This window comes from Myodes glareolus, chromosome 12 (genome assembly GCF_982192425.1).
Source record: "Myodes glareolus chromosome 12, mMyoGla1.1, whole genome shotgun sequence".
In the NCBI taxonomy this organism is placed as follows: domain Eukaryota; kingdom Metazoa; phylum Chordata; class Mammalia; order Rodentia; family Cricetidae; genus Myodes; species Myodes glareolus.
The window spans coordinates 18,901,166-18,927,648 of NC_142037.1; the positions used below are offsets into that span (position 1 = coordinate 18,901,166).

The following is a 26,483-nucleotide window of genomic DNA, read 5'->3' on the forward strand; positions in this document are numbered from 1 at the left end:
GGGGGCGCGGCCCAGAGCCTGAGGGATTTGGAGGTTAGAGATCCGTGAGGCTTCTTAGGGAAGTTTGAAGCAAATGGTCAGCATGCTGGGCAGGACGGTGACTGCTCCCCTGCCCCGCAGAACCTGTAGCCCAAATCAAGAATCTCCGGTCCCACTTTCTTTTCTTCCAACTGGGACACTTTTTTTTTGTTTTTTTTTTTGCCTTGCTTGCCCTTCCTAGAAACTCCAGTCCAGGTCTTCCTTCCCTGCCCAGGTGACAGGTGTCCAGTCTTGGGGGCCTAAGTTTTCAGCTCCAGGCCCCTTCTAAACCTGGTTTGGAATTTAGGAGAGCCGGGACGGGAATGCCCGTGGAAGAGAGAGTCTTTCTAGTCTGCAGCTCTTGGCGCGGGTGTGGGGTGGGGGTGAGGGGGGGGGGCGACTTCCTTCAAGGAGGCTAATTAATGGCCTATCTAGGCGGCTAGGACCAGGGTATCGGCAAAGCCCGGCCTGGATCTATGCCCAGAAGGTGCTGTGGGCCTTTAAAGGCTTCCTGGGGTTAGAAAAGTCTGAGAGGCTTCCCGGACAACGAAAAGTTCTGCATCTTCAGAAAATGGGAGGAGTGACCGGTGGAGGTGATGGGTAAGGAGTACAAAAGCTCCCTGAAGGCCCAGGTGCAGTAGTCTCAGCGAGGGTGGAGAAAGGAATGGCCTCCTCTTAGAACAGCCCAGAACCTCTCTCAATTCCGGAACTCATTCTACTCAGACTTGGATTGATAGCGCAGAAGCGGTGGCCGTTTTTGGGAGATGCTAGCTACACTACTCTTCAGATCTTAAGGAAGGATGTTCCGCGGACCCGCTACACTGAGGGCCCAGAATATGGCCTCTTTAAGGCGACTCGGATTCCCTCCACCCCCTCCCTCTGCTGAGACTAAATAAGTTGAGGTTTGGGCTCCCAGTGAGAAGTGATTGTCACAACTGCGAGCCAATAGGTACCATTAGGGTCCTGTAACGTTTGAAGGGAACACTTTCCAATTCAGTTTTTTTCTCCCCCTTTGGAGGGGGTGGGACTGGAGAGATGACTGAGGGAAGGAGAGTGGGGGAGGACTAGGGGCGCGTGGTTTTCCCATCTCATCCTTGGAGGAGGGGCCGGAGCATCCCTGGTAGCCAATCAGGGACAGGCTGGGGGGGGCCCCGCTTTGAAGAAGTTTGGGGGAAAAAAGTTTGGAAAAGTTTCTATAATAACGAGGGGGCGTCCGGAGGGAGGCGGCAGCGACAGAAGAGGGGGCGTCTCAGAGAAAGGGAGGGAGGGAGCCACCCGCGCGTGAAGCGACAGCAGCGTCCAGAGCCTCCCCCTCCCACCCAGGCGGGACCTGGGGGCTCCGGCCGGACCCATGGGGGCGGCAAGCTGCGAAGATGAGGAGCTGGAATTTAAGCTGGTGTTCGGGGAGGAAAAGGAGGCCCCCCCGCTGGGCGCGGGGGGCCCTGGGGAAGGTTAGTGTGGGGCTGGGAAGGGGTCATTTGGCCAGTGACTGAAGGGCCGGGGCGATCTGAGTTAGGACACTTTGGAGGTAGTGAGCCTGGGGTGGGGGTTGAGGTGGGTCAGAGGTTGAAGGGAGCCGAGGGACTACCAAGGCTGAGGAGTGAGGCTGGGGGCCATGGCACCACTTTTTCCTTTTTAGGTCGTGACTGGGGTGGGAGTGGGGGTGTTGTTGGCTACGCGCCGCCTCCCGGCTAAACCGACTGTCTCTGTGATGGGGGGCTGAAGGGAATCTCGGCCCCCAAGAGCCCGGGGTGCCGGCTTGGGAAGGGGAGGGATGGTTCTGGAGTTTGAGGCTTTTGGACCTAGGCCTGGTCCTGCAGGCGTGACGCCTGGGGCTGGGGGCTCTTTCGGGCAGCGCAGGGGCACCCCTCCCCCTCCCCCTGTCTAGCCGCAATGAGAGGCAGATGGCGGGGATCGAGCCGGGGGCGGCGGCCGGCGCTCGCACGGAATCCGCGCTGCCCGCTGCCCCCACCCCCCCGTTGGCTGGGCCCCCGCACGCATCACCCTTCGGCTGCACCCCCGCCCCCTTTTGGGGGGGCGAGGGAGGAGCTACCTCCCCTTGTCACCGCAGACATGCCCCCATCCTTCCCACCCCCAGGCCACTGTTGCGATGGTAACTGGGGTTTCTGCCAACACCATTTGGGGGTTTGGGAACCGTTGCTAATTGGGTTCATGTGTGAGTCGCCCCCGGCCCAGCCCAGAGCCTGGGCAAACACACCTCTAGGCCCGGTTCTAGCACTCCGCAGCCTACGGTCCTCACCTTAAGTCCTACCTTCTCTGGTACCCTAGGACCCAGGACCAGGGATTCAGAATATGGGGTTCTGGCATGCCGGTATCTCGTTTCCGTCTTCTGATGTTCAACTTTGCTTTTGTCCTGAGACTAGGAGACCCTTCCTAGTTGAGCAGCATATCAGGCTTTGGGAGCTAACCCTCCGCGGAACCTAGATATCTCACCACCTTCTCTCTCCTTGTCTCCCTCTACCCACCTTTCCTTTTTGACAGAGCTGGACTCAGAGGATGCCCCTCCCTGCTGTCGTTTGGCCCTTGGGGAACCCCTTCCTTATGGTGCTGCCCCTATTGGTATTCCCCGACCCCCACCCCCTCGGCCAGGCATGCACTCACCCCCACCCCGTCCCGCCCCTTCACCTGGCACCTGGGAGAGCCAGCCGGCTCGGTCGGTGAGGCTGGGGGGCCCAGGAGGGAGTGCGGGGGGTGCTGGGGGCGGTCGTGTTCTTGAGTGTCCCAGTATCCGGATCACCTCCATCTCTCCCACGCCTGACCCACCGACCTCGCTAGAGGACACTCCTGAAACCTGGGGAGACGGCTCTCCTAGAGATTACCCCCCACCAGAAGGCTTTGGGGGCTATCGAGAGGCAGGAAGCCAGGGCGGAGGTGCCTTCTTCAGCCCGAGCCCTGGCAGCAGCAGTCTGTCTTCGTGGAGTTTCTTCTCCGATGCCTCGGACGAGGCCGCCCTGTATGCAGCATGCGACGAGGTGGAGTCTGAACTTAATGAAGCAGCCTCTCGCTTTGGCTTGAGCTCTCCACTGCCTTCGCCCCGGGCTTCTCCTAGGCCCTGGACCCCGGAGGATCCCTGGAGTCTCTACGGTCCAAGCTCCGGAGGCCGAGCGCCAGAGGATAGCTGGCTACTCCTTAGCGCTCCTGGGCCCATCCCAGCCTCCCCGCGGCCTGCTTCACCCTGCGGCAAGAGGCGCTATTCCAGTTCAGGAACCCCGTCTTCGGCCTCCCCAGCTCTGTCCCGCAGGGGCAGCCTTGGGGAAGAGGGTCCAGAGCCACCTCCACCGCCCCCATTGCCTCTGGTCAGGGATCCTAGTTCTCCAGGCCCTTTTGACTATGTCGGAGCTCCAACAACCGAGAGCATCCCTCAGAAAACCCGGAGGACTTCTAGCGAGCAGGCGGTGGCCCTGCCTCGGTCTGAGGAGCCTGCCTCGTGCAATGGGAAGCTGCCCTCCGGAACAGAAGAGGCTGTGGCCGCTCCGGGAGGTCTGCGGAAAGAGGTGGCTGGCATGGACTATCTAGCAGTGCCTTCTCCCCTTGCATGGTCCAAGGCCCGGATTGGGGGACATAGCCCCATCTTCAGGTGAGGGCCAGATCTGGCTGGCACCCCTCTGCTCTTCAACCCATTCTACTCAGGGAGCAGGAAAGTCGGAGGATAGGTTTAAAGACAGGTCCTTGTTCCAGGTGTGCTCTGCGTCTCAGAAGAGCTTCTGCAACAGGACCCCAACAGCTAATTGGTTTTAAGGCAATTTAGTTTAAAAACAAACACCCCCCCCCCAAAAAAAAGCCAGCCAACTGACAAAGGGCTGTTTCCTGTGGACCTATTAGAAAAAGCCTCTTCAGTATTCTAAGAACGGTTATCATAAACCCCTTCAGGGTTCCCACACCTCCTGGCCAGTCAGGCAGATTGATCTTAGCCTCTTGCTGATTAGACAGAACAGGTCCTGTGTTCCATTACAAGATGCCCCCCACTAACTCTTATGTCTAGGTGCGTGGCTTAAGAACCCCACTTCCAATCTGAATAAAGTTACATGTATTTGCAAGTCAACGAATTTATATTGAAACTTGCCTTTCTATCCCCTCTAGTCTCACAATCCTGCCCATTTCAATAGTCCTAAACCCCCCGAGCTGTCAGACTGAGGTGTCTCCATCCTGAGAAGTTTCTAGAGGGAAGCTAGACTCTCTGGGATTCCCATAGGCCAATGCTTCTCATATTAGGCAGACTAGTGTTTTGAGTTGGACAATTTCTAGTGCAGGGCTGTACTGGTTGAGCATTCTCCTAGGCCTTTATTCATTAGACACTAGTCACACCTTTTACATTACTTATGGCAAGTAAAAGACTGCCAAATAAGGAGGCTGGGGGAAGGGTCAGGAAGTTGCCAGTTGAGATTTACTAGTCTGTAAGCGCAATTTCAGAAAAGCAGTCCTTAGCCCTTGCAACGTTTCCTACTTAGCCCCAACTAGTGGGAAGGAGTTGACCTGGTAACAGAGTAGCCTGCCCCAGCTTCTACTATAGGATTCTGCCCTCAGCCTTTTTATTTTTCTAATGCTTTTTATGGTCTAAAATGGCACTTCTGTGCTGTACCTGCCCTCCTAGATAAGAGAATGAGTATAGCCTTTGGGTTCCTCTGTTTCTTGGTAAAACCTTCAATCCTTTGTCCAGAACCTGGGAGAAGGAAGTCTCAGTGTTATTGCATACACACACACACACACACACACACACACACACACACACACACACACACCTTCAAAGGACCCTGTTCCCTATCATTTCCCCTGTTTTCTGAGCTTTTGGAATTGACTTTTTGCCGTGATTTCTTATTTCTCCCATACCCACACTCCCTTCTCCCTCACACACTCAGTGTGATGCTGATGGGGTTGAGGTTCCTGACGACCATACTCTCCTCTTCCACCCAGGACCTCTGCCCTACCTCCCCTGGACTGGCCTTTGCCCAGCCAGTATGAACAGCTGGAGTTGAGGATTGAGGTGCAGCCTAGAGCACACCACCGAGCCCACTACGAGACAGAGGGCAGCCGAGGCGCTGTCAAAGCTGCCCCTGGAGGTCACCCTGTGGTCAAGGTAAGGGGCAGAAGGCAGGCCTGACTTTCTTTCTCTTCTCTCGCCCCAGATTCCTGCAAATGAACTTCAGCCATACACAGAAGCATGGCGCTGCCCTTTCCCACACTCTCTCTCAGCTGTGACCCGGCAGGCAGCCTAGGGGAGGGGCTGGAACTGGGGAAGGAAGGGTACATAGCGAGGACCCGGATATACTTTCTACTCTTCTTTTCTGTTCTCCTGCTCCCCCACGCTCCCCAACCTATCCCACGGGACATCAGCCTCATGTCTACTTTGGAAAATGGTGACTCGCCAGAAGTGGGGGAGGGTTTCAGCTGAGGCCAAAGGTCACTGGGAGTTAGGTTTTCTCTATATTGAGTTGGGCCTAGTCTTTCTTGGAAGCTCTTCCTCTTTTGCCCAGCCCAGTTTGGGCCTTCCAAGAATAACACTGTGAACTTGACTGCGAACATTTTCTCTACAGCAGATACCCAGTTTCCCACAGGGAATCCCTTACAGGGTATTCTTCATCTTTCACCATTCCCATCCTTGGCTTCTTCTGTCCAAGGATGGATAAAGGGGCTTTCAAATAGGTGGCTTCTGTCTCCCTCTGCCAGCTCCTAGGTTACAGTGAGAAGCCACTGACTCTCCAGATGTTCATTGGCACTGCAGATGAAAGGAGCCTGCGGCCGCATGCTTTCTACCAGGTGCACCGTATTACTGGCAAGATGGTGGCCACAGCCAGCTATGAAGCTGTAGTCAGTGGTACCAAAGTGTTGGAGATGACCTTACTCCCAGAGAACAACATGGCCGCAAAGTAAGTCACCAGTCAACTTTCTCCCAGCCCGCAGAATTTAAGACCAGAAAGACCCCCTTTTTCTCTTTCCCAGAAGAGCTAGATAGTAACACTCCAAGTAGTCATTTTCCAGCTTTCTAGGCAAGTGTTTTGTGTAGCAAGTTTTTCTCTATCTGGCAAGCCAGCTTGCAAGTAATGACACAGAGACTTCTCTTTTAATTATGAAAGCTTGGCCTATAGCTTAGGTTTGTTCCTAACTAGCTCTTGTAACTTAAATTAACCCATTCATATTCATCTACATTCTATCACGTGGCGTTACCTCTCTTCTCTTGCACCTCCTCTTTCCTTTGTGTGTCTCCTAGTGCCTCAACTTCTCCTCCTCTTTCTTTCTTTTTGGAAGGCCCACCTATTGTTCCTGCCCAGGTATTGGCCGTTTAGCTTTTTCTCACACCAATCACAGCAACGTGTCTTCACATATCTATCCCACAACACTTCCCCCGTTTTCTCTAAATAAAAAGGAAAGATTTTAATTCTGACATAGTAAAACTATACACAATAAGAACAATTATCAAGTAAGGACCACATTCACAATGTCCAGTCCATTTATCTTTGGCAAATTTGGAGAAAGTACAGTCTTGCCTATCCTATCAAAGTTTTATACCTAGACCACTTTCTATCATAACTATGTATTGCCACCCTAAAAACAAAATCTTTTTAGACCTTAAAACATCATCTTACATAATCAACTTAAGATTTTATGTTTCTCAGTCTTATAAACTTTACATTTCTTATGCAAGTTTCTTTTCTGACTTTGATAACAATAAAAACTGTAGCTATTACTATCTCATCTTCAACCCCATCAAAGACCCAAGAAGAATATACAATTACCTGAATAAACAGGGAGTATAGAAGACTACAGAAATGACAGAGACAGCTGACTGCCTAGACAGTCCCTCGAGGTTCCTTTGCAACACTGGGGCATCCACTTTTTGCCTACAGGCCTAGAATATCTGACAGACATTTCTGTGAAGCAGGCATTTTAAAGAACTGTCTTACTTTGTCTTGGCAAAGTTCAGCAGTTGCTTTCTTTTGTGTCCTGCTTGTCCAATTTGGACAGCATACTCTCAGCAGTCAATGCAAGGGCAGTTTCTTGCCCAGTGGCTAGCTGTGCCACATTGAAAGCAAACTCCATATGAAGATTCTTAGATACACACCATTCCTTTTTTGAAGAAAATTGGTGCTACCAGGAGCAGACATGTCTCACTGTCATCAAAAGCCTTATGCTATTGAAACATCTTAAATTCCATATTCTGTAGGTTTCTGAAGTGTTTGAAGACAACCCATCTAAAATATATCTGTTTAACCTTGAAAACTTGACCATCTGACTACAAGTTTGATTGTTAGATGACTAACTGCTAGCATGTCTTTATTTATTATCCTAAATAACTTTCAAGGACTAAGCTTTACATTACATTTTTAAATGAGATGCATAGGTAAATACCTTAAACAAGAGTAGAAACATATATACAGTATAAGAAAAATAACCTTAAATTTGTATCAATATACAAAAATCCATACCAATGTAAAATAATTGAGACTAGTGATTGTTCAAAAGTAGGTGCAACAATCCACCCTTTTATCCTATCATTTCTATACTATATCCCCCCTTTTTCTTTTCAGGAAGAGATTCCTGAATCTAATCTCCTTTGTTTGGCTTTTTCCCTGACCATGACCAACAACAACTTGTAACCAACTCCCCCAAATGATGATAAACATCTGTAATCTATTGAAAGACCAAAACCACTCATTCTATCTCTTGGGAATGTGGGTGTTCTGTTCTCTAGACTGATTCCTGCTGTCTAGGGGTAACAGAATCTTCAGGGGGTCCTGAGGAAACTGGGATAATGGTCAAGTCCTGGGAGAACTAGCTGTTTTTTGTTTAGTCTCTATGTGATGGGAAAGTGTAGAGCTTATCTGAAGTCCTGGCTGGATAGTCTGTAAGACTGGGCAATCTTAGCTAGCAGCTTTGACGCTGTTCTGGATGTAGAATTTTGAGGAAACTGCAACAGAGGCACTCTGAGAGGCTGGATCACCTGGGCTGCTTGTCTTCATTGGTGTCTGGTCCTTTTTTTTTCCTGAAAAGCAAACTTTTAAAGGTAGCATATACATCTGTATTAACACAAATATGGACTTTGCAGTGTGTACAAGAGAGCTAAAGGTGATTTTTTTGTTTTATGTTTGAGCAGGTAAAAGGCATCTGCAAATTTTATGTTTTTTTGGACTGTATAACCAAACCTCATACTGTGCTATATGAAAGGATGGCATGTAATAATAAGTATGAATACTCTATACCCAACAAGATTTATCATGTCTCATCCAGCCTCAGAGCAGTTCCCATAGTAGAGGGATCAGCATATATATCTCCTGTCTTTCTTGGTTTCTTTTTTCATGTCTGTAGCCAAGATTTTCAGGAGGTTTTTCCCTCAGTCAAATCTGATCTTTATTAATTTTGAAGAGAACTTTTTGTTTCCTGTGGAAACAAAGGCATAGCCTCTTCCCCAATGCAATGTATTTTCTGACTTTCGTTTTGAAGTTAAGACATTCTTAAAATATATAGGTTGATTTCATTCAGCAGTTTCTATAATTCAATGTCTCTCTGCAGCTATTGTTTTTTTGTTCATTAGCATTAAAAAAATTTAAAGTCAACAAAGCAATACACAGGATCCAGACACCATGTGTTTTTTTCATCTTTATGTGGCTTTTTTCTTTTCTATACTTTACTCCCTTTTTAAAGATTTTACTTTATTATTTTTAAATTATTTATTCTTTTATGACTGTCTATACCCATTTTTTTTTCTTCTCCAACATCTAAGTCATTTTTACACATACTGTAACCTACTCAGAGGGTGTTATTTGGCCTGGAATTGACTTTACGAAGATCCTGTAGCCATACTCTTGCAGCATTCTCTGACACATGAGCCTGATCTTAAACTGCTAAGCTGTGGCTAGGCCCTCTGCCATGAGGCTCTCTCTCATGGCCTCACGGCTGGCTCTGCCCACTTAGGGTCAGTGAGAGTAGAGCCGCTTGTTCAGAACTTTTTTTCTTAGCTTCCTCAGGCCTTATGTGGATCCACGTTGGGCACCATATGTAGCAAGCTTTCTTGTCAGACTATCGATGGATCACTAGCCTACAGATAATGACCTGGAGACTTCTTATTAATTATGAGAGTTAGGCCTATATCTTAGGGTTGTTTCTAACTAGGTCTTATAACTTAAATTAACCCATTTATGTTAATCTAAGTTCTATCCCATGACATTATCTCTCTTCCATCTTGCATCTCCTATTTTCTCTCTGTGTCTCCTGGCATCTCTTGCCTGCCTTGATTCCTCCCTGTCTTCCTTTCTCTCTACCAGGAAGTCCCACCTATCTCTCTTGCTTATCTATTGGCTGTTCAGCCTTTCATTACATCAATCACAGCAACCATACAGTGTACAAATGTTTTGCAACAATTTTGTACCATTGAGCTATATCCTCAGCTCAACTTCCTCCTCCTTCTTAAAGTCCTGGGAATTGAACCTAGGGCTTTATATACACTAGGCAAATGCGTAAATCCCCAGTCAGTTTCTGACCTTAATGTCTAAAGGCTGGGGAGCTTTTTAAAAAATATTTATTTATTTATTATGTATACAATATTCATTTATTATGTATACAATATTCTGTCTGTGTGTATGCCTGCAGTTCAGAAGAGGACACCAGACCCCATTACAGATGGTGGTTGCTGGGAATTGAACTCAGGACCTTTGGAAGAGCAGGCAATGCTCTTAACCTCTGAGCCATCTCTCCAGCCCCGGCTGGGGAGCTTTCTATGGGGGCCATCTCTAGATTAGAAAATGGACTGAGGGTGGGAGCTTCCCCTCTGGAAAATGTCTCACTGTCTGGCCTTTGGCTAGGAAGGCTTACCATCTCTTCTTTGCCTTCAGCATTGACTGTGCTGGAATCCTGAAGCTTCGAAATTCAGACATTGAACTTCGGAAGGGTGAGACGGACATCGGGCGCAAAAACACACGTGTGCGGCTGGTGTTCCGTGTACACGTGCCTCAGGGCGGCGGGAAGGTCGTCTCCGTGCAGGCAGCATCAGTGCCCATCGAATGCTGTGAGCTAATAGGCCCCGGCCAGTTCTCTGTTTCTCGCAGCTCTTTTGTCTGTCTATCACCCATTTCCTCTACACAGTGTCCCGTGCCCCGTGTGTTGTGGGTAGCCCTATAGAGGACTCAGTTCTCCTTCTGCCATGATGAGGGAGCGGTGAAGGTGGTATTTTAGTTGACCCCTGCTACAGACTCTGTCTCGGGGACGGTCCAGATGAACCTGTACCTATCTGCCCCGTCTCTGTTTCAGGAGTGGACCTTGCAAGTCTCTGTGGTTTCATGGTTGCTGTTGGTTATCTTTTCCATTTGCTCCTGGAAAGAGGGCTTCCCCAAGCACTAGCGCTGGAAAGGGCTGTCCTTTCTGCACCCAGCCCAGCCAGACTTCTTTCTTATACCACTTTGCAGCCCAGCGCTCGGCCCAGGAGCTACCCCAGGTGGAGGCCTATAGCCCCAGTGCCTGCTCTGTGAGAGGAGGGGAGGAGCTAGTGCTGACTGGTTCCAACTTCCTGCCAGACTCTAAAGTGGTGTTCATTGAGAGGGGCCCTGGTGAGTACCCCCTGAAAAGAGGAGGGGAGTAGAGCTTATAACCCGCAGGTGAGGCTCTGTGGCTGTCACGGAAGCACCGAGCTGAGCCTCGGTTCCTATGTACTATCCCCTCCTTGTGTACAGTCAGTTTCTCGTGGATGTGACACAGCTAACACACCAAGGATAGTGAGCAAATACAAGATATACACATCCCACTTATTAAAGTATTAAAGAGGAACTGGCTCTGACGGATTATCGTCATGAAAAAAGTATATGAAATGAAGAAGGGACTTAGGATCCCTGTGGATTTCTCTGAGCCTGTCCCGAGCTCAGAGATAAAAGCCCAGCTGTAACTATGGGGTGCCCCCAAGACGGAGCTGTAGGGGTGGAGAAATGGGAGACAGGATTCTGGGTCCAACTACCAACCTGTGACTTTTCCTTCCTTCAACCCTTCTCACTGATGGCCCAGCCCTGAGACCTCCGTTAGCACCCTGGGGTCCACATCATGAGTCTTGGTCTTAGTGCCTTCCTTCAAGATGGGACCCAGTCCTACCTCATTATCTGTCTTGCTGATATCATGGGAGAGGATGTCTGAGTTAGTTGGTGGAGGAGTTCCAGGGATACTTCTGACACTCTCTCTAGGTCCCTGCCATTTCCCTTGGCCTTAGTTTGCCTTTTGACCTCCTTGGGGGCAGTTTAAAAACCTGTCTTTGTCATCCGGTATAGTCTGTGCCAGACCCTCTAAGGATCTTTTTAAATCTGATGTTGACTCCCGCAGGAGGGGGAAGGGCAGGGCACTGGGCAGTGGGTGGGCCCTAGAGCTAGGCTGGAGCTCTTTTTCTCCTGCATAGATGGAAAGCTGCAATGGGAGGAGGAGGCTGCGGTGAACCGGCTGCAGAGCAGTGAGGTACCAGCGTCCCCGGGGTACCCAACCTGGTTGTGGGATGAGGGGTGGAAGAAATAAGGAACTCTCAAGAGGGCCCCCTTAGAGGCAGGTGGAACTCTGAGTTCAGGGGCAATCCTGGTCTACAGAGAGAGTTCTAGGACAGTCAGTTAGAGACTCTTGTCTCCAAAACAAAACAAACAAACCAGGCCTTTGCCTGGGCAGTGCGGATGGCACCTTCAATTTCAGCACTCCAGAGGCAGAGACAGGTGGGTCTCTGTGAGTCTGAGGCCAGCCTGCTCTACAGAACGTGTTCCAGAATAGCTAAGACTGTCCTGTCTCAAGAAACAGGAAGAAAAGAAAAGAAAAGAAAGAGAAAAAGGAAAGAGAAAAAAACAACAGAAAAGGTTACTCCAGAGTAACTTTTTCTGGCCTGGAGTGTCTAGTTGCTTCATCTCCAGGGAACCAACTTTGCTCCTCAGCCATAGACTAGGAGATAAGGTTTGGGTTCATGGAAGGGATGGACTGATAATAAGATCTTCAAGGACTTGTGTCTCGTTCTCTGTCCTAACTAGGTGACACTGACTCTGACTGTCCCCGAGTACAGCAACAAGCGGGTATCCCGGCCAGTCCAGGTCTACTTCTACGTCTCCAACGGGCGGAGGAAGCGCAGTCCTACTCAAAGTTTCAAGTTCCTACCTGGTGCGCTCTAAGACTGCCTGTGGTGGGGGTGGAGGGGGACCCCAATGTGAGGGGATAAGGAGTGGATGAACCCTCGGAAGGGAGGGAGGTTGGAAGGTGTGTCCTGGTGGAATTGCCAGGACCTCACCAGCCTCCTGCCTCCTCATCTTCCCAGTGATCTTCAAGGAGGAGCCCCTACCAGACTCATCTCTCCGGGGCTTCCCTGCCACATCGGGTCCCCCCTTTGGCACTGACATGGACTTCTCACCACCCAGGCCCCCTTACCCCTCCTATCCCCATGAAGACCCTGCTTATGAGACTCCTTACTTGTCCGAAAGCTTTGGTTATAGCACCCCCACTCTCTACCCCCAGACGGGGCCCCCCGCCATCCTATAGATCAGGCCTGCGGATGTTCCCTGAGACTGGAGGTACCACAGGTTGTGCCCGCCCGCCCGCAGTCTCCTTCCTTCCCCGCCCCTTTCCCGGTGATCCTTATGGAGGACAGGGCTCTTCTTTTGCCCTGGGGCTTCCATTCACCCCTCCAGCTCCCTTTAGGCCTCCTTTACCATCCTCCCCGCCCCTTGAAGACCCCTTCAATCCCCAGAATGCTGTCCACCCCCCTTCCTGCTGAGGGCTACAATGAGGTGGGGCCAGGCTATACCCCTGGGGAGGGGGCTTCGGAGCAGGAGAAATCCAAGGGTGGCTACAGCAGCGGCTTCAGAGACAATGTACCTATCCAGGGTATCACCCTGGAGGAAGGTGGGTGCGGGACTGGGGGCTGTGAGTGTGAGTGAGTGCAAGGAGATTGGTTTGCGCGTGTGCTGAGGGCTGGAGCTTGGCTACTCAGAGACTGGGCAGCCTTAGTGTCCCAGGGTAGGCAGAAGTCTCAGGAGCAAGTTCTTGGTGTACGTGTGGCCACCTGAGGTCAACACCTTCATTCTGAAGGGCGCATGGAGTATCTTTCAGCTTTTTTGTATTTTTTCTGTCTCTGCCCTCCGCCCTAATCACAAAATTTCAGCCCTAGAAGTATTTCAAGAGCATTCCCTCTAATTCCCTGAATTGTAGATTCAGGCATTGAGTCTCAGGGAGGGACGGTGGCTTGTGGAAAGCTTAGCCGAGTGTTTTCCCTTACCACATCTTTCCCTGGTGACTGTAGTTTGCTTTGGTGAAGAAGACCTTCCTGTTTTGTCTCTTCTCTGCCCAATTGATGACACCTACGTCTGACCTGCTGCCACTAGCATAGGCCAAGCTGGCTATGATCCAGGGCTGGGAACCCACATGCTTGGAGTTGGACAAAATTTAGTTAGGAGCAGATGTTAAGAGACATTAGGGAAACTGAGGCCCAGCAAAAGAGGAATCCGGATGTATCCTAGCTGGAGGCTTGCCTGGAATTGAAGGGGGGCTTGGCCTCTGGAAAAGGAAAAGACCTGCCTTAGCCCTATCTTTCAACTGCCCTCCTTTACAGTGAGTGAGATCATTGGCCGAGACCTGAGTGGCTTCCCTACCCGTCCTGGAGAAGAGCCTCCTGCCTGAACCACGTGTAGTGGCCCCGGAAGCCCTGCCTCCTTGCCCTTTTAACTGGGGCGCTGGCTCCAGAAGCTTGGGGCCAACTCTAGTTTCTTTTTGCCCGGCTTTTATCTTCCCATCGCCTTCTCCCTCTCCCAGCTGAGGTGTGGCCCCTGGCCTGGTGCTGCCTTGAAAGGGAGTGAGAGTGTGGACAGGGACTGAGGCCGGATGCCAGAACTGACTGGGACGCAGATGCTGTCCGGGCTGTGGTGCGGGCAGGCCGGGCAGGTTGAAGGGTAATAAACTGCTCACTGACCAGCGCTTCAGCCTCCAGAGCTCCTTGGAGAAAGCGGGGGATGCAAGCTTACTCCAGCTCCGGCCTGAGGAGGCTGAGAAGTTGGGAAGAGCTGGGGCGTGGCTTGGAGCAATGAATCCTAAGGGTCTCCCTGATGGAGGGAGTGAGGGCAAACAAAGGGGCTCCCGAGTTGAGGATCTGCACTGCTTCCTAATCCTCCCTGGAGGTTCAGGTTTCTTAGCTTTGGGATGAGGCCTAAGAATCTTTGGTGTTCCCAGGTCCCTGTGTGTTGTCACCACCCAGATGATTCTGATTTATAGTCAAGGTGGGAAAAGGTCAGTCCAGTTTCTCACTCAGAGAAAGAATCTGAGGTCCAAAGAGAGAAACAGGCCTGCCTAAAATCACAGCGGCACAGCAGCACACTGAGCATGGTCTCCTGGACTCCTGTCCCCACTGCACCCTCGCTCATCCTTTGAAGTGAGGGAGGGATGAGAAACAGTTGGCATGGGCCTACCCATGGAATCTCCTATCCTTGGCGATTGTGAAGACGATCCAGAAATATTTATCCTTTAGTTGTTAGACTTCAGGAAGCCTTGCAGCCTTCCTCAAAGTTCTGAATTCCCGGGGCTCACGGCATGCATGAACTCCAGGCTTCCCTTGCAGCTAAGCCCACGCTGGCCTTCTGCATAGGCAATCCATTGTCATTAGCAGACCAAGGCAGGAAGCCTGGTCTGTTCAAGACATTCAGAGAGCCAGTCCTTGGAAACCTTGCCTCGCCTCAAGGCTGCTTCGGTCCCTGCATTGTCCACTGAATCCAAATAGCCCAGGGAAGTCCCAGGAAAGTCACAGAAACTGTGAAGGACTGGAAGATTGAAGAACCCAAGCGACCTTTCCCTCTGCCTATTGCTGTTTCGCAATGAGTTGCTTAGCCACACCTAGTTTGTGTCCTAGAACACAGCTGCTGCCAATCACAGTGACATCAGCTGATCAGCTCACCTGACCCTAGCAGGGTTTCTAAGAATCCCCTCCAACCCGAATCCAGAGTCATTGCCCTATAATCTTCATGTTGGAAGGGACCATGGTGCACACGAGTTACTTCCAGCCTTACTCATTTCCACCCCGCGCCTCTTATGGGATGGGTTAGTCTCCATGTGAACGAAGGGCTGTCGTGATAAGGATTGGCTGTCTTGTGTGGGTTACTTTCCTCTTGTTGCGAGGAAATACGATAGCCAAGAGCATCTTAGAAGAAGTAAATTATTTTGGTGTATGGTTCCATAACCATAATGTGGGGAAAGTGTGGTGGCAGGAGCAGATCACATCTTAACCACACAGGAAGCAGGGAGGGAAGGCATGAAGTAGCGTGAGCCTATCAAAACCCAAAGCCTGGCCCCAAGGATGAACTTTCTCCGGCAAGGCTCTTCCTCCCAGAGTTTTCATAATTTTCCCAAAGAGCACCCAACAGGAGACCAAATGTTAAAATACATGTGGCCAGAGGGGACAGTTCTCCTTCTGTCACCCACACACCTCCCAGGGGGGACACTTCTCATTCCTGTCACCCACACCTCCCAGAGCAGTTTGCGTCAATTCCTGCCAGAGTGCCAACGCTCAGTCAAGGCCAAATGTTAGTGAGCAGCTGCTAAGTGTCAGTCTGGAGGACTTCTTAGTCTCCTGGGCTGGAACTCATTGTATCAAAGACACGCGCCACCACACCTGGCATTCCTTTTCTTTTATGGGGATAGAGGCTCATTTAGCCCAAGCTGGCCTGGAACTTACAATGTAGCCAAGAATGAACTTGAAATTCTTACCCTTCTTCCTCCATCTCCTGATTGGGACTGTAGTGTCTGCCACCGTGCCCAGTCTTGTGCAGTGCCGGAAGTGAACCCCAGGGCTCTGTTCGCCGTAGGCAAGCTTTCCACATACTGAGCGGGAGCCCCGGCTCTCCGTTGTTTGTTTTATTTTCAGTGCAGACTTCTAAGCAACCTCCAGTCTACTCAGCTATATTCTGACGTTCAGGGTCCTAACATCTGTATTTTTTTTTCGTTTATTTGGGGAGTTATCTGCAATTTGTTTATGTATATGACAAGCTAGCCTGGAACTCAATAGGTAGCTCAGGCTGATCTTGAATTTGCTGCTATCCTGTTCCACCAGGGTTCCAGCCACTATGCCCATTTCGGCTCAGGAAAGTTGAGTTCTAAAAAGCGTCAGATTCCAGAATAGCTTCGTTTCCCCTATCCAAATCCTGACTGTGTTGGTCTGAGGGGAAGCTCATATGGAAAAGTGAGCCAGTCTCTCACTGCAACCCATTTCTCCCCTTCCCTGGCTCTATGCTTTTGTCCCCATGGGAATAAGAGGGAGTTCATTCTGAGACAAACATGAGTGACCACGGCCCATAGATAAGGATCCAGGATGCCTGAATGATGTTTTCCACTATGGAAAAGGTTATCTGAAGTTAAAGGCACATGTAAAAGAAAGTTGTAAATTGATGTGCTTACTTGGGTAGGTACATTAGCTATGTGGGTTTCGGCAGAGCAGGGAAATTCTGTTGTTGGGTATAAGAGTCTTAGTTTTAGGTTTGGGGGGACCCTGGTGGTCAGCTACATTCAACAGTATGTTTCAAGAGCTTTGTTAGGTCAGGTACAGAGATTTAGGACAGCTCGGAAGGGAACTAAAGATAGCCTAAGATAATCTTGGCTCGTGGTCAGCAGCATTCCTTCTCTCTGCATGTGATGTTCTGGTCGGTCTCAAGGGTCTTTAACACAGATGAGGTTTCTTTAGAGAACTTCATTTCACAGGAGAATCCAGCGATGGTCCCAAGCGTATCCCAGAGCCCTGGTACTGTAGCAGCCGCTCTAGGAACTTGCTGAGCCTCCTGTGCCTGGAACTCTGGGCCAGCAAGGTTCTTGGGGAGAAGCTGACTGGGATGCCTTCCAGTTGAGCTTTTGACTCTGCTTGGAGCTAGTTCTGTGAGGCCTAAAATCTTGCTGCCGGATTTTCTGAGTTGTGTTGGAGAAAAAGGCCACACAGAAGTGTCATCTCACAACATCCTAAAAATGGCAGCTGCAAAGTATGTAAGGACTTGATTGCTCCTTACCCTTGTCCTCCACAAACCCTGCAATGAAAATTCAAGTGTTATGCAGTGTGGACACGAAGGTCAGTGTTGTATTATGGCTTTGAGCTTGAAGGTCCAGGATGTCTCTAGAGGGAAGATCTTTCTGCCTAGAGATTAGGGTGAGGTGGAGGGCAGGAACTAAGAGGCAGAGATGCTAGACTGCTGGGGAAGTACAGGCAAGTGTGAAGAACATTGCACCGAGGAGATGCTTTTACGCTGGCTCCTGGAGGAAGGATAAGGGCTTCTGGGTACACAAGCTAGAGATGAGACAAGGTGATGTGCCTGGTTCAAGTCTACGAAGGCAAACCCTGATTGGCGGACACACCCATGACATCAGCACGTAGAGGGAGAGGCAGAAGAACTGGGACTTCAAGGCCAGACTTGGTTACATTTGGAGATTGAAGCCAGCTGGAGTTACATGGAACACTTTCTCAAGACAGACAGACGAGCAATGTTGGAAGTCAGATCTGGACAGGTTAAAAGAAGTGAGACCCCAAACACTTTAATTAACCAGGTGGGAAGCATTGTAATAGACAGGCATTTGTTCATTTGGTCAGAGGCTCTCTCTCTCTCTCTCTCTCTCTCTCTCTCTCTCTCTCTCTCTCTATATATATATATATATATATATATATGTACATATATATATATATATATATATGATATTTAAGAGTTAGAACATATGTGAAGAGATGGTGCCAAGAAGAGTAGAGAGGAGTTTTAGACATGGGTAGCCTAGTCTCTGCCTTTACTTAGCTAAATAGGATGAACTAACATTGGGGTCAGAGGACAGGAAAGGTGGAAGTTCTTGCTCAGCCACTAATGAACCATGTGACCTTCATGTCATTAGACTGTGGCCCTAGCCACATCATCACATCATTTTTTAAACATTTATGATCTCTTGTTATGTACCAACCTTTGGATTAGAACAATGGGCCAGAAAAAAGCAACTCGTTAGAGACTTTGGGAACTCATTGAAAAGGCAACCAGCCTGCCTCCTGCTTGTATATAGTAATGACATGCGACTATACTTTGACATAACTCACTGGCTCCATCTCTTGTGAGTGGCAGTGGCAGGGAGGGACAACCATACATTGTTTGAAAAGAAAATGTATTCCTAACAGATTCAACACAATGCCCATCAAAACCCCAGCAAAATTCTTCAAAGACCTTGAAAGATCAGTGCTCAACTTCATGTAGAAAAGCAAAAAACCCAGGATAGCCAAAATAATCCTGTACAATAAAAGAACTTCTGGAGGCATCACAATCCTGACTTCAAACTCTACTACAGAGCTACAGTACTGAAAACAGCCTGGTACTGGCATAAGAACAGACAGGAGGACCAATGGAATTGAGTAGAAGACCCGGATATCAATTCATACACCTTCAAACACCTGATTTTTGACAAGGAAGCAAAAAAAATCAAATGGAAGAAAGAAAGCATATTTAACAAGTGGTGCTGGCACAACTGGATATCAACATGTAGAAGGATGAAAATAGACCCATACCTATCACCATGTACAAAACTCAAGTCCAAATGGATCAAAGACCTCAACATAAAGCCAGCAACACTGAACCTTACAGAAGAGAAAGTGGGACGTACACTTGAACACATTGGCACTGGAGACCACTTCCTAAATATAACCCCAACAGCACAGACACTGAGAGAAACAATTAATAAATGGGACTTCCTGAAACTGAAAAGCTTCTGTAATGCAAAGGACATAGTCAACAAGAAAAAACGACAGCCTACAGAATGGGAAAAGATCTTCACTAACCCCACATCAGACAGAGGTCTGATCTCCAAAATATACAAAGAACTCAAGAAATTGTACACCAAAATAACACATAATCCAATTAAAAAAATGGAGTACAGACCTAAAGAGAGAACTCTCAACAGAGGAATCGAAAATGGCTAAAAGACACTTAAGGAAATATTCAACATCCTTAGTCATCAGAGAAATGCAAATCAAAACAACTCTGAGATTCCATCTTACACCTGTAAGAATGGCCAAGATCAAAAACACTGATGACAACTTATGCTGGAGAGGCTGTGGAGAAAAGGGAACACTTCTGCATTGCTGGTGGGAATGCAAGCTGGTACAACCCCTTTGGATACCAGTGTGGCAATTTCTCAGAAAATTAGGAAACAACCTTCCTAAAGACCCAGTAATACCACTTTTGGGTATAAATCCAAAGGATGCTCAATTGTGCCACAAGCACATGTGCTCAACTATGTTCATAGCAGCTTTGTTTGTTTAGCCAGAACCTGGAAACAATTTAAATGCTCCTCAACCAAAGAATGAATAAGGAAAATGTGGTACATTTACACAATGGAGTACTACACAGCAGAAAAAATAATGGCATATTGAATTTTGCAGGAGAGTGGATGGAGCTAGAAAACAGTATTTTGAGTGAGGTAACCCAGACACAGAAAGACAATTACCATATGTACACACTCAAACATAAAGCAAAGAAAGCCAGCCTATAAACCGCAATCCCAGAGAACTTAGACAACAATGTGGACACTAAGAGAGACTTACATAGATCTAATCTACATGGGGAGTAGAAAGTAGAAAAAGACAAGATTTCTTGAGTAAATTGGGAGCATGGGGACCTTGAGGGAGGATTGAAGCGGGGAGAGGAGAGGCAGGGAGGGGAGCAGAGAAAAATGTAGAGCTCAATAAAAATCAATAAAAGGAAGGGGGAAAAAAGAAGAAAAAAAAGAATACTAGAAAGTCCAAAAAAAAAAAAAGAAAGAAAAGAAAATAAAATGTATTCCTAATGTCATCTCCTTGAGTCAAGGAACATCTAGGGTCAAGACTATAGATGTAGACATTGGGTAGAGTTGAAGGAAATAGCTCTTGCTGCTCTCTCGGATGGGTGTTGGGAGATCTGGTAAGGCCTGAGAACTTCTCAGCAGTGCCTACCACAGTGAGGCAGGATCTGAACAGGGCTGGAAGCAAAGGGCCAGTGTTGGACAAAGTGCCCCACAGGGTACTTTGATTGGGTGCTTCTCTTCTCTAACTGCCCCGGAGGTTAATGTCCAGAAGTGTTGGGCAGGTGACTGACAACAGCAACAGAGAGGAGGACTGGAGGAGCGGTAGGCAGGAGGGAGGGGCTTCTGAGAAAGGTTTGAAAATGAAATGGCACATTCTTGTAAGAATTTCACACCTGGTGTCTCCTTTGCTTTTTCTCAGACTCCCTGGCCCCCCACCCCATAGACATACACAGAGAGACTGGTTCCTCCCTAGAATTGTTCCTCATTTGACCCTTAACAGTCACTGTGATGTTGAATGCTTAGTCACCAGGAGTGGCACTGCCTTACAGGATTTAAATGATTTAAAGTATTAAGAGATGTGGCCTTGTTGGAGGAAGTGTGTCACTGGGGTGGGCTTTGAGGTTTCAAAAGCCCATGCAAGTCCCAGAACCCTCTCTCTGCCTAGGGATCAGGATGTAGCCCTCAGCTTCTTCTCTGGCACCTTCTTGCATGCTGTCAGGAAGATAATGGCTAATCAAGCTCTCCACCATGATGATAATGGGCTAAACGATCTGAGCCACACACTGTATTATACAGTAAAAGTACAGCTGACAGACCACTAGACAGACTCATGGGAGTGCACTCTAACGAGGAATCCAATTTGCAAAGCTTTGGGAGTTTGTCTTTTGGAAAGTCACTGTCAAATTTGTAGAAGTCTTGTGAAATCATGGTGTTCCTCTCTTCCATAATGGAATCCATCCAAAAATACCTTAAACAACATTTTTTGGGGTGGAGGTGTTATTTGAGACAGGATTTCTCTGTGTAACAGTCCTGGCTGTCCTGGAATACACTTTATAGACCAGGCTGGCCTTGAACTCACTGAGATCTGCCTGCCTCTGCCTCCAAAGTGCTGGGGTTAAAAGCGTGTGCCACTACCGCCCAGTGTATAAAGAGTTCTTTAAAACTGACTTCCTGTACTGGCAACTGTGTACCTTTTTTGACACCATGGAGCCCTGGTGTGAAAGCATTCACTTAGCCAAACCTTTGTTCTAGTAGTCAATTCTACATAAAGTTTGTCCCCCACAATTATCCTCATTGACAAGAAAGGGAGGCACTGAGCAGAGAGAGAGAGTATGTCTGCTCTCATTGATAAACAGGTTTCAGTGACCCTGAATTCTTTAGCAACAGACTCAGGAAGGTGTAATCTACTGGCCTCTGCTCTACCCTAACAAGCCATTAATATTCTAGACTTACCTTCATCTTTCATTTGACACATTGTCTTAGTCTAGGAAATTAATTGTTTGCACCTTTACCCCTAAAATATACAGGAAAAAAAACCCCTGAGTCACTAAACCAAGCCCAGAGAAGAAAATTCCTTCTCACCTGGGCACCAGTGGATACAGCACAAGGATGCTTGGCCTGGGGGTGGAGTGGAGGGGCGAGCTCCATCCTAATCCTCCCTCCTCCTGGAACCTGCCAGGGAGCTTCACAGTCATGCCCCTTCTGGGTCATGAGGTGCCTACCTTGTCAGTCTTTTATCCATCCTGTTAGCCCTAAAAAAATGCACGCTTGCTAACTATGTCTGTGTGAGTATGTCTGTGTGGGAACCTTGTGGGATGGGGAACATCAAGGGAGCACTGGAGAGAAAGCATAGAAAGAATAAACGGTACACAATAAAAAAAAGACTTATGTAGCTAATTTATTTCATTTACCCTCAGACCTTATTAGTCAGGTTTTTGCCTGCCATAATGATCATTCTGAATCCTGAGAGGTTTAGTGGGGCTTAACCCCAACATATACCTTGACACTAAACCTCTGAAACTGTAAGCAAGCCTCCAATTAAATGTTCTGTTTTGTTTCTGTTTTACATAAGAGTTTCTGTGGTCATGGTGTCTATTCACAGTAATGCAACAGAGACTGTCATGGATTTGCTCCATTAAATGTGCTTTTGGGAAAACGCCTGCCTCCTTTAATAACTGGTAAGACTCTCAGGGGCAGAGACTGCTTGAGCTTCCCAGTGCAGTGCCCACGACTGCTGTGATGGTGGTGTGTCATGGGGGGGGGGTCCTTCATGTTTTAACTCTGAGTGTACCTGCAGCTGTAAATCAAGGTTCAGAAAGTTAGGAAGAAGGGCAGTGGCAGGAGCGGTCCCCCTGAGGAGTCCTCTCAGCAACCTTTACATCCATAGCTGATAATAGCTACGTCTTTCCCAGCAACCCTGGCATGTTAGTCCAGACAAGGAAACCTTGACACAGAGGGCTCAAATAACATGCACAGAGTCAGACATCACTAAAGACAGAGTTGGGATTTGAACCATTTAACTCCGGATTCAATTATATTTTACCACACATTGCTGCCAATTCCTTACGAAATGGGTAAAATCAGATTAAAGTAAATTCCAGCTGGGTGGTGGTGGCTCACACCTATAATTCCAGCCCTTGTGAGGCAGAGGCAGGTGGATCTCTGTAAGTTTGAGGCCAGCCTGGTCTACAGAGCAAGTTTGGACTACCAGCGCAACACAGAGAAACCTTGTCTCCAAAAATCGAAAACCAAAACCAACCAACAAAACAACCAAACAACCAAACAAACAAAAAGTAAGTTTCACACTAGCCCTCCAATCTAATAAAGTTACTGGGCACTCCAGAGCATGAACTTCAGACTTTCATTTTATTTTGGTTTATTTTATACAGAATTTCTCTGTGTTGTCCTGGCTGACCTTGAACTCAGAGATCCTCCTGCCTCTGCCTCTCAAGTGCTGGGATTAAAGGTGTGTGCCATCACGGCCACCACCACCACCACCTCTGCCTGACTGAAGTCTCATTTGGATACTATGTCATCCCTTTCAGAATTATGACTCTGTCACCCAGACTCATCTGAAGGGCAAGATGAAAGAAGTGAATTGTGGGTAGGAAACTGGAGGGGATGAGAGACTAAATTTGGCTTTTGCTTCTGCTCACTTCCTTTGTCATTTTATTCTTTAGGTTTCTTCTTTTCTTTCTTTCTTTTTTTTTTTGTGAGGTGGGGGTTGAGATAGGGTTTCACTGTAGCTTTGGAGCCTGTCCTGGAACTCACTCTGTAGACTAGGCTGGCCTTGAACTCAGAGATCCACTTGTCTGTCTGTGGCCCACATCTTTAATCCCAGCACTTGGGAGGCAGAGGCAGGTGGATCTCTGTGAGTTCGAGGCCAGTCTGCTCTACAGAGCAAGTTCCAGGACAGTCAGGGCTGTTACACAGAAAAATCCTGTCTCAAAAAACCAAAGCAAACAAGCGAACAACAACAACAGCAACAAAGAGTGAGATCTGCCGGTCTCTGCCTCCCGAGTGTTCAGATTAGTTTCTTGTTGTTGTTGTTGTTTTGTTTTTTTGTTTTTCAAGACAGGCTTTCTCTGTGTAACAGCTCTGGTTGTTTTGGAACTAGTTCTTGTAGACCCTGAGAAAGGACAACCGATCAAAAGGCAAACCCCCACCCACCTGCCACGCTCTTTCCATCTGGGCTGCTATGTGGGTGCTGCCCACACTTGGGGATGGGGATTCCCACATCAGTTAAAGCAATCAGGACAGTTCCACAAATGAGGATCCCTACTCAGGTGGCTTTAAGTTGTGCTAGGTTGACATTAACACCAAGGAGTGCTGTGACTTAACAAGTCAGCAGTTAAGACACTGGCTGCTTCTCTGGATGACATGAGTTTGATTTTCAGCAACCAAATGGTGACTTACAGTGTTTTTAAACTCCAGTTCCAGGGTATCTGACCTTGACCTCTTCTGGCTTCCACACGAATCATTCATGCCCATGGTACAAACACATAAAGTAAAAATAAATAAATCTCAAAAAAAAAAAACCCAACCCAAAACTAAAACCAACCACCATATAACCCAAATTCTATTTTGTTATTTAATATTCTTTACTAAGTCATCACTAAGTAGATTTCCTTTTCATAAGGTTTTTGTGTTGGCTTATTACTTATTTGAGAAGGTCTTACTATGTAACCCTGGCTGGTCTGGAACTCACCATGTGGACCAGGCTGGCCTTAGACTCACAGATATCTACCTGCCTCTGTCTCCAGAGTTCTGGGATTAAAAGCTTGCACCACCATGCCCACAGTGATATCTAATTTGATATTTTACATTCACTGGGTATCTTAGTTATGGGTATTATTGCTGTGAACACCATGACCATGGTGACGTTTAATTGGGGTGGCAGCTTGCAGTTTCAGAGGTTTGGTCATTGCCATCATGATAGAGAGTATGGAAGCAAGCAGGTAGATATGGTGCTGGCTACATCTCGATCAGAAGGCAACAGAAAGTGGACTCAGTTTCACACCGAGCAAAGCTTGTCACCCCCATAGTGACACACTTTCTCCAACAAGGCCACACCTCCTAATAGTGCCACTCCCTTTGGGGGCCATTTTCTTTCAAACCACCACAGTGGGCTAAGGGATACTCAAAGCTGGTAAACCATTATTTGGGTGTATCTGGAGGAGGATTTCTGGAAGACTTTATCGTTTGAATTTATAGGTTAAGAAAGTCTACTCCACCCCAGAGAGGGAGCTACCAGGTCAGCTGAGAACCTGGTAATAATAAAAACACAGATGGGAGGCAAATTCTCTTTGAGCCAGAACAGCTTTTGCCCTCAGACATTAGAGTTACTGGTGCTCAAGGCTTTGAGCCTAGCCTGAATTTACCACTGGCTTTCCTGCTTCTTCAGCTTCCAGATGGCAAACTGTGAGGTCCCTCCCTCATAATCACTGTCTTAGTCACTGTTCTGTTGCTGGGAAGAGACACCATGACCAAGGCAACTCCTATAAAAGAAAGTATTTAGCTGGAGGCTGGCTTACAGTTTCAGAGGTTTAGTCCATTCTCATCAGGCAGGGTACATGGCTGCACTCTGGAGGCTTGGAGCAGTTGCTGAGAGCTACATCCTTGATCAATAGTGTAAGAGAGACACTAGGCCTGGCACAGGCTTTTGAAACCTCAAATCCACCCTAAGGCCACACCTCCTAATCCTTCTAATCCTTTAAAATAGTTCTCTTCCCTGTTGACCAAGCATTCAAATATTTGAGCCTCTGGGGGTCATTTTTTAAACACTTTAACTGATTCTTTGTGGATTTTACACCTTGCATTCCGATCCCACTTATCTCCCTGTCTCCCTGCATCTGTCCTCTGACCTTGAAATCTCCCCCATAAGACATAACCAAATTTAAAAGGAAAGCAAAAAATAAAAAAAAAATAAAACAAACAGAAGAAGAAGGAGGAGGAGAAGAAGAATCTTGTGGAAGCTGTAGTGTGGCCTGGTGAGTCACACAGTACACCCTTTAGTCCATTCATCTTTATTTGCAAGTGCTCATTGCCATGAGTCTGGTTCAAGACCGCTGGCTTCTACTATACCCTTGATACTGGGTTCTCACTGGGGCTCCTCTTGGATATCCTGTTGTTGTCGTTCTGTGGCGTGGAGATCCTGTTGCTTTGAATCTGTAGTTTTGTCCCCTTAACATGTTCCAACAGTTCATAGATGAGGTGGATGTTGGGGCGGGATAACTCACAGCCCTGATTCTGGGCCTGGTTGGTAGCTGGGTTGGCCAGCCCTCCAGCTTTCCCTTATCGTCACTACCCAGGCGAGCTCTCCTGCACTGCCCACACTTGCTCACCCAATGCAGCCTGCAGCAAGAAGCGAGGCCAGTTCTCCTGCAATGGGGGTCATTTTTTTTTCAAACCTAACCACAATCAGATTAACCAGTTCTAGTAAGTCTCAAAGTCTTCTTTGTCTCTGTTTTGTTGGCTTTTTCTTTGGAGAACTCTGACTTGGATGGGATTGTAAGATGAAGGAAGGAGAGGTTTCTGAGGGAGGAGGCAAAGTTTGTTCCGCAGTTGCTATCATTGGTGGTCACAGGGGTCTGTGGTATAGTTCTATGAGTTAGCTCACAAAAGATTTATTTACTAGTAAGTATTGGAACTGCTAGGATCTGGAGATATCCACAAAGGTGTGCTTCCCATACTCAAGGATTGGTCTTTTTGAGACAGGGTTTCTCTGGGTAGCCCTGGTTGTCCTGGAACTCACTCTGTAAACCAGGCTGGCCTTGAACTCAGAGATCCAAGTGCCTTGCCTCGTGAGTGCTTGCACGCTACTGTGTCTGGCTAGGAGCTGATCTCTTAACGCAAAGTGTTTGCTTGGTTGGCAAGGTGCTTTCACGACGTCTGTCTGCATAATGCTCTACTTCAGTTCAGTGACTTACAGTAACATGGATTTACCTTTCCTCTCAGCTTGGTGGTTTATTCTGGCACTTCTGCTCCAGTGTGGCACACCCAGGTACTGTGTTCAGAGCCTGGTTCTGTTGTTTGGTTCTGTCTCCCAGGTCTAAGGCCAGGCTTTGGTTTTATGATTATACGCTCTCTTATCTTCAGGTTATCCTGGGCTCCCTTATATGAGGGCAAAACATTCTAAGACAAGCCACAGCCAAGGCTGCAAGGTCTCTTTAAAGTCT

The 26,483-nt window shown here is 48.0% G+C and overlaps 1 protein-coding gene across 1 annotated transcript; it reads left to right on the top strand.

Annotated features, from left to right (window-relative positions):
• Window positions 1-417: 417 nt before the first annotated feature.
• On the top strand, window positions 418-13,944 carry Nfatc4 (nuclear factor of activated T cells 4). The gene is given in 13 exon segments (XM_048443756.3): window positions 418-618; window positions 1,342-1,469; window positions 2,521-3,616; window positions 4,951-5,113; window positions 5,704-5,903; window positions 9,864-10,036; window positions 10,434-10,574; window positions 11,405-11,460; window positions 12,012-12,138; window positions 12,293-12,492; window positions 12,494-12,733; window positions 12,735-12,876; window positions 13,583-13,944. Coding segments are annotated over 13 exon segments (2,763 nt in total). The 5' UTR covers window positions 418-589; the 3' UTR covers window positions 13,651-13,944.
• Window positions 13,945-26,483: the final 12,539 nt, after the last annotated feature.